This window comes from Psammomys obesus, unplaced genomic scaffold, assembly GCF_907164565.1.
Source record: "Psammomys obesus unplaced genomic scaffold, mPsaObe1.curated_primary_1811, whole genome shotgun sequence".
Classification (NCBI taxonomy): Eukaryota; Metazoa; Chordata; class Mammalia; order Rodentia; family Muridae; genus Psammomys; species Psammomys obesus.
Genome location: NW_026596725.1, coordinates 1,469,589 through 1,477,329, shown reverse-complemented (window position 1 = coordinate 1,477,329; position 7,741 = coordinate 1,469,589). Strand labels below are relative to the sequence as shown.

The 7,741-nt window shown below is 43.2% G+C and overlaps 1 protein-coding gene across 1 annotated transcript in view; it reads right to left on the bottom strand.

Moving 5' to 3' along the window:
• Positions 1-1,828: 1,828 nt before the first annotated feature.
• The window catches only part of Tfap2b (transcription factor AP-2 beta), a 21,186-nt gene continuing 15,273 nt past the window's right edge, over positions 1,829-7,741 (bottom strand). Inside the window, exons 5-7 of the mRNA XM_055598720.1 lie at positions 7,300-7,418; positions 5,005-5,146; positions 1,829-2,126 (exon numbers count right to left, since the gene is read on the bottom strand). Coding sequence (XP_055454695.1) covers positions 1,829-2,126; positions 5,005-5,146; positions 7,300-7,418 — 559 coding nt within the window. The remainder of the gene's footprint in view (positions 2,127-5,004; positions 5,147-7,299; positions 7,419-7,741) is intronic.

Here is a 7,741-nt window from a genome sequence, read left to right as displayed (position 1 = left end):
AAAAATCTGATTTTTTTTTTTTTCTCAATGGATTTTGCAAAGATCCCCTCTAGGTTGTTGAAAAGAAACACGAGTACCCACACTAGCTGAGTGCGCCTGTATCACCAACCAAATACTCTACTCCGAGGATCTCATCTGTTCTTGTTAAAGGTGTGGCGTTCATGTCATAGCAATGTTAAGACACAGTATGGGTTAAAAGTTGGCAGAGCACAATGGGCTATATTAAATGCATGGAACTTCATCCATTGGGAATATTCCCAATATATACAGACAGGAATTCAAAGCTGAAATGCAGGCCTTTTTTCACTTTGCCATGTGGTGTGTATGTGTTTGTGTGTGTGTGTGTGTGTGTGTGTGTGTGTGTGTGCATGTCTGAGAGGGAAACTGCTTCATTCATAAAGTGGAGGCACGGTAGTTTGTAGACTGTCTTCCCCAATCACATCAGCAAAGCTGCTTCTTTCCCCATTACAACAACAGTCCCCAAAGAGCTCAAGGAGATGGAATCCATTTTTCAGTGAAGGCAATACTGTTAGAATATATAGGTTCCCAAGATGCCTCACTGGAGTCCCTTAAAATGCGTTTTGCAGTGCCCTTCTCTTTCCCTGCAGGAATTCCCCAGTTGAGGTGTGTTAGCCGCAAGAGTCAAAGCTACTCCCCCAACACCGGCCACTTCCTACACGACTCTCTTTGAGCTTCTTTAAAGAAGTGAACCTGCCGAATCTGACTCACAGGCTTTGACTTTAAACGGATCGGATTTTTTTTTTTTCTCAGTACCTTATAGATTGTGTAGGAAGCCCAAGTCTTCTTTGAAGAAGCTCATAAACCATGCGGGTAAAGCTTTGGGAAACAGAAGAGAATGAAATGGTACATACCCCTCCGAAGAAATTACATACTAATCAAAGTATTCATGTTTTGTTTTTGTTTTTCTTTTCTTTTTTTTTTTTGAAACTATACTTCTAGATGACACAAGTGTAACAAATGCAATATTCTCTGTAAACAGGTGCTGGCAAGTCTGGGAACTAGTAACATTTTCTGAAAGGAACCATGATGAATCAACTTATCAGTTTCCTCTGCCGCGGGAGCCTGGGCTCTCAAGCTTGGATCAAAAAGCTAGAGCCTCCGCCTGCCCCCACCCTTGGCCTCCCTAATTAAACACACCCGCGCGGGGCGAGGGTGGGGTGGGGTGGAGTGGGGTGGGGTGGGGTGGGGTGGGGTGGGGTGGGGTGGGGTGGCGTGGGCACAGGGGAGTTAGGAACGTCAAGGCAAGAACACCAAAGAGGCTAACACAACGCCAGTGAGAAAGGGAAGCAGCGGTGAGAAGAGTAAGGAGAAATGAAGGGCCGGACTGCGAGAGTTTCTTAAAAAAAAAAAAAAAATTAAATAAAAAATTTTAAAGTTCGTGCGTGTCAGTCAACCAGCTCTCAATGCATTGACACCAACGTTTCTCCAATTTTCTTCCAATAAGTTAGCGTGTTCTCATGTTTAGTCTCATGTTTGTTTTCCAAAAGGGGGGGTTCATAGTTTTCTTTTATTATCTGTATTACTAAAACTTGAAAGAACCGAAGTGGAAAATCCGGACGGCTGTCTCCACGTGTATCTTGAAATAGACACCGAGAGCCGGTTTGTTGCTCCGTTGTACGCCTCAGTTTATTTATTTATTTTTTTAGTTATTTGACTTTCTTTTTTTTTTTAAATTTTGATTGTATGTGTATTCTACCTAATATAATTCTTCCAAAGCCAATCCAATATGTTAAAGCTAAAATTATTGTTTTTTCTGTTTTCCTTTTGTATTTAAAACATTTTCCTTCGCTTTAATTTTTTTTTTTTTTCATTTCCTGTGTTTCTCCTCCTTGTCTCCAGTTTTACTACCTGGGCCTTCCCCAGACGTGTGCCTGTTAGTGGTGTTGTTCAAGAACATCTTGTCCATGCCTTTGAGCGCCTCGGTGAGATAGTTCTGCAGGGCGGTGAGCGCAGCGCAAATGGCCGGGGCACCGAAGCCATGGGTGATGAGACTGAAGTGCGTGAGGCAGCTTTGAATGCCGGGCTCCAGGATGGGGCTGGGCCGGCTGTTCCCGATCGGTGTCCGGTCCTGCGCCAACAGATCCGTGAATTCTTTACAAAGTTGCCTGCGGAGGGGTGAGGGAGGAAGACAAAGGCACCCTCAGAGGCCTGCCTCGAAAACCAGATACTCACACAAGCCCAGAGGCGCTGGGTCTGAGGACAGCTAACTCGGGCCATTCTGCTCCGTTTCTTTCCCCAGGGGGATCCTCTCCTAGCAGCTGGGACTGGAAGGAACCCAGCGAGCAGTCGTAGGCACACCTCCCTCTCTCACGCCTTTCATTTTTCCCTCTCCATTCCAGGACCACCTGTATTCTGCTTTAGGAAATTTGCTAGGCATTTTAGATTTTGATTTTGAATAGTCGATAATTTTTAGCTGTTACCTGGCGCTTTTCTTTAATCATTTTCCTTTCTTCCCCCCTGCCTTTCCAACCTTTCTCTCTCTCTCTCTCTCTCTCTCTCTCTCACACACACACACACACACACACACACACACACACACACACACACACCCTGAACGATTTATGCCCCTCGGCCACAAAGCCTGTCCCTGGCATAAAAGCAGATTGCTGGAGCCTTGCATGGCCCAGAGCGAAAACCTGTTTATTCTAGGAGAGAATGCTGATTCCATTCAAAGCAAAACCCATCTACCTGAAGCATTTTGGAAGAAAAATCTCTCCTCTCTTCTTAAAAAAAAAAAAGTCACCCTCCTTTCAGATTTTTGCATATGTGAGCTACTAAAAATCTTTGTGTAACAGGATTGTTGTCAGTACAAAAGTGTTTCTGAATAGTTAAAATGAAACCTAAAGGTAGATGGTTGAAACACTAAGGAGGATAGATTTTTTATTTGTTGAAGGTTTTTATTTCCTCAAGGCATCTACAATTTAGAAAACTCTCCTAGCCTTAGGAACCCCCTGTGCCTAACTACAGATTGGGCTTATTTGAGAAATTTTTAATATAGGAAATGGATGGATGGGGTTTAGCCCCGAAGGTCAAATGCTTTGGCTCCACTGGCTCTGCTGGCAGGCTGAGGCATGGCATCCCTGACGCCACAGGCTTTCTCAGATGGGCAGGCTATTCGTGACCACCTGCTTTCCCCAGCCTCTGGTTTCGTGGGATGTCAAGAAAGGAAAACCTATATAGCTATAAAGCATCCTGGAGCTGGGCAGCCAAGGAATGGCTGAAAGGGCACTTAGCGACTAACACCTGGCCTGACTCTCAGGTAAACAGGGCAGATTTCTGGGTTTGAAAGACCCTTGGGGCACCATTCCCCAGGATGCTGCTATGTTGCCCAGGGCTAGTAATAAACCAAATGGGGGAATCTCTTTCTCCACCCATGGACAGCAATCAAGAAAGAGTGACATTTCCAAAGCCTGTGGATAAAGATAGAGCCTTTTCCTACCCCCTCAAGTCTCTACTCACAATATATCCATATGTCCCCACAACAAGTGACTGCGCTTACCCAATAGGGCCTGCCTCAGTGAGCTTCACACATACCCTCCCAAGCTCTGACCCACCTCCCTTCCATCATTCCAAAGTAAAAGGTTTGGGGATGGATTCAGACATGAATGTAGTGGGAAAACTCCCAAGATGATTTTGAGACCCTAGGCTAAAAAGTAGTGGCCTTAGATGTCGTGAGGTTGCAGGGTGAGTGTGTGTGTGTGTGTGTGTGTGTGTGTGTGTCAAATCATCCCTTTAATAAAGAAGGAGGCTTTTGTAGATCTTGTAATCTGCCTTAGACATGTAGAGATTTTTAATTATCATCATCCTTATTATTTTATTTCCCCTAAAGTCCCCTGCTTCATTTGTGAAGTGCAATTGGGCCCTATTGGCAGATAGCAGTGCAATGCTAAGACGGCAGCACACCAACAAAAATCTATTATACTGCTATATAGTACATTGGAGGAAAGCCTTCTAAAAAGAGGGTAGTTGCCAGGTTACGATCATTGGGAAAGATGGTTAAAGGCTTTTCTTAACTTTGTGCTCATTTCCAAAGTGCCAAAATGGAAATTTTTGTAGTGCAGAGAACAAATGCTTAAGAGTCAAGCACTTAAAATCTGCACAGCCCAAACCAGGCTCTGTAAGCAATTAAAGTTCTGGGACATTAATATTTTTTGACCCTGCGGAAAGGGGCAATCAAATTCCAATCACGTCTCAAAAACATCTGGACAAATTTGAGCAAATGATTTTTCAGCCTTCCATATATTTCTTTAAATTACGCTGTCAACGGAACAAACCGCGTCCTGGAACGCTAAATAAATGAGCGCTGCTGTTTAGGCCCGCCTGCAAGAGAAAAACGTGCTGGTGCAGGCAGCACCGCCCACTGCAGGCCTGAGCTGGTCATAAAACACCAACAATATGACACCGAAGCCAAAGACAGGAGTAAATCAAATAAATAGAAAACCCACTGTAAATGTTCAAATGAGCTCTAGACCTAAATTTAGCCAGAGATTTACTGTTTTCCCCTCTGGAGTTGTAGTAAATTTTACAAGTCCGAGGAAGATGACAAACAGCATCGCTGGAAATGGAGTAATTAGAGCTGTGGGTAGAGATGGGTGACACATAGACATCCTGGGCAAACACATATGGCTGTCCTCCTCATGGCAAAGGAGACCAATGCCAAGCCCATACAAAAATGTTCACCTAGGGATCTGGGAAGACACACCGGAAAAATCTGCCTGATGCCCCAGAACTGTGGAAGACAGCCCATTAAAATGCCTGCATTCTCTTTGTAAACAGAAAAAGGGACTGGGACATGCCCAAAGCCCCTCAAGTCTACACCATACCCCACCCTTCAGAAGCACATTGGCTTCTTGGCTTGCTGTTTCATGGCAAGGCACTTTCTGCATACTAGGTAGGCTGCACCGATCCCCATCACAGGTTTCCTAAGTGGACTTGGATCAGGAAAGAAGTCCTAGACCAGGACCCAGGGACTTGGAAACTCACTTGGTGGCCAGAAGCATATTCTTTCTGGAGTGCAGGTCACTGGGGTCCGTGTGCTGCCTGTTCAAATACTCGGACACGGCTTTCGCAGGAAACTCTGTTTCACAAATATACCCAAAATCCCGAGCTAAGTGAACAGCTTCCCCTGTGAGAAGAGCAGCAGAGAGTCAACACCTGGACGATGAACACCTGAAACCAGGTATGCAACAAACTCAGACCTGAGACCAGACACTCAAAGGAAAGATGAACTTCATAATTAACAAGCAGGACAAATCTTATTCTCCCAGCTTCTGCTGGGGCTAGGCACCACACAGACACTGCCTGCTCCCAAGAGACCCTGGGCCTCCTGCAAATCACTCTCCTTGGCTTAGTGGGAAAGCGACCATAGACTCAAGAGCCACCTTACAGTTGAATCTAGACGTTTGGCAGGATATGCTAGGGAGACACCTCTCTTCTATTTAAAGCACCAGTCACACCTGCTTGAAATAAAAATTTAAAAATCACCACCATCTTCCTACAATTCTATTAGGCAAATAGTCTCATTTATAACTAATATGCATAATATGCGTATGTAGATTTCTACATATGTAAATTTTGCTGCGTGGTAATAATTAATGCAACATGTGTATGGAAAGAGCTTTCTATTCAGCAGCTGAATAATTATTTACCCTGCACTTTTCTTGCTGTTTTCAGGTTTCTCCCTTTCAGAGATTTCTGTGGTCATCCTCCTTCTTAGAGAGTTTCTACTGCACAAATATGTAACTGCAGACACCAAGGCACACTAGGCATTCCAGAGATTAGAAGGAAGACCCTTCTACATAATGTATTATTGACTTTTTAAAAGTACAACTTTGAGGGTTTAAGGAAAGATCACAAACCCCAAAAAATAGGTATGATGAATTATACCATAATTTAATGTGACTCACTTATACTGTTCTCATATAACAAAAGACTTCAAACATAGTGCTTACAAAGATTTATTTTACCAAAAACACCCACCAAATATTGTCACTTTTTTGTATGACTTCCAGTTTTTTCCCTTCTTTATCAAAATAATTGTCTCATGCTAAGATTACATGGACTGTTATCAAAATGAAGTTTGCACTATTAATGATTCCCTAAAAGGCAAAAATGAAATACCCATAGGCTAAGAAGAGTCAACTGTTACCAAGTGGGATTCAGAAATGTAGTGACTTAAAGACCTTTGGTGGGAGAGTTTGAGCCAAAAATCTTTGCCTTAAAGATGATAAAATGCAAGACTCTTTGATCTATTTATAATTATCATTTAGGTAATATAAGATGCTGTCCTGCAAGAACCAACTTCCTATATGAGTCAGAACACCATATCTAGCAACAAACAGAAGAGAAGCAAACACAGGACACACAAGGAGGATTCCAGAGAAAATTCTCTATCATCTTCCACATGTACCAACCAGTTGGGAATGCTTCCTGGTCTGTCTCCCTCCCTACACATTCAGCTGCAGACACACTTCTCCTAGACTATATAGATCATCTTAATTGTTACAGGCATAGATCTCATCTCAAAACCCAAACTGACAGGCACATTAGAAGTTTCTTAGTAGAATTATGGCCATTTAATTCACAGCTAATGAATCTGCCTTGAAAAATCAGCTTGCCTCTCCACACTTTTTCATAGCCTCCTCCATAGTTTTCTTTTAAGCATAGCTGGACTTACTAAGGTACCAAGTCCCAGGATGTGGGAGACAGAACTCTGGTACTGTCATGAGTTTTAAAAATTTTCATTAAGATTCATTGACACTGTATGTTTTCTTACATTTGTTGAAGGAAAACCAGGAAGGTCTTCTCCTTCTACCTTGTGAAACTCCCGAAGAGATGGTCACATGATCAGGCTGGGAAGCAAGTGCCTTTGTCCTCCCCTAACTTCATCTGGATTACTAGTAAAAAGCAGATGGTATTGGTGAGGACAAAGAGTTTTGATTGCAGCTTGCAGAGATGGTATTGTAGGAGTTCAAGCAGAGGATGCTTCAGCCACTGTGGCTGTGGCAAGGGAAGTGAACCCTGCTTTCACTTGGAGGTTATCCTATTCAGAGGATAAGGACCTTTCTATACCTTGTGTTTGCTTCCCGAAAACTGCTGGCCCTCTCTAAGTAAAAAGACCTTTGAACTTCTCTCCTGCAGTCCCTTGACATCCAGCTCATAAGGGCACAACGATCACAATGATTTCCAGTTAATCATGAAACGTAAAATGTCAGCCTCCAGCCGACGGTTAGGCTCAGCCACTTCGTGGAATAGCCACCATGAGTCTTGCTTGCTTACCTTCCACCAGGGAGGTGAGTAATGTGACATTTGCTGCTTTGCGCCTGCCCGCGGGTAAATTCAAACCGATTTTTTCTAGCCTTTCTCTCAAGGATCTCCCCCCATTTTTCGATTTGGCTCTGCAATTGCAAGAATTAACATTCTGATTAACCTCAAAGTGTTCCTGAAACAAAGTTTAGACTTAGCAATCTAGAGCCCAGTGGAGCTTGAAGAGGCTTTAACTTGAGGTTAGCACTTCCCTGCACCCCTTCCTTACAGTTATTTGCTGATAGTTTGCTGAGGTTTGCTTAATTTCTGCAATACAGAGCACTAAGGAGTAACTCTTTATTATTATTATTAATTTGCTGAGGTTTGCTTAATTTCTGCAATACAGAGCATTAAGGAATAACTCATTATGATGATGATGATGATGATGATGATGATGATGATGATGATGATGATG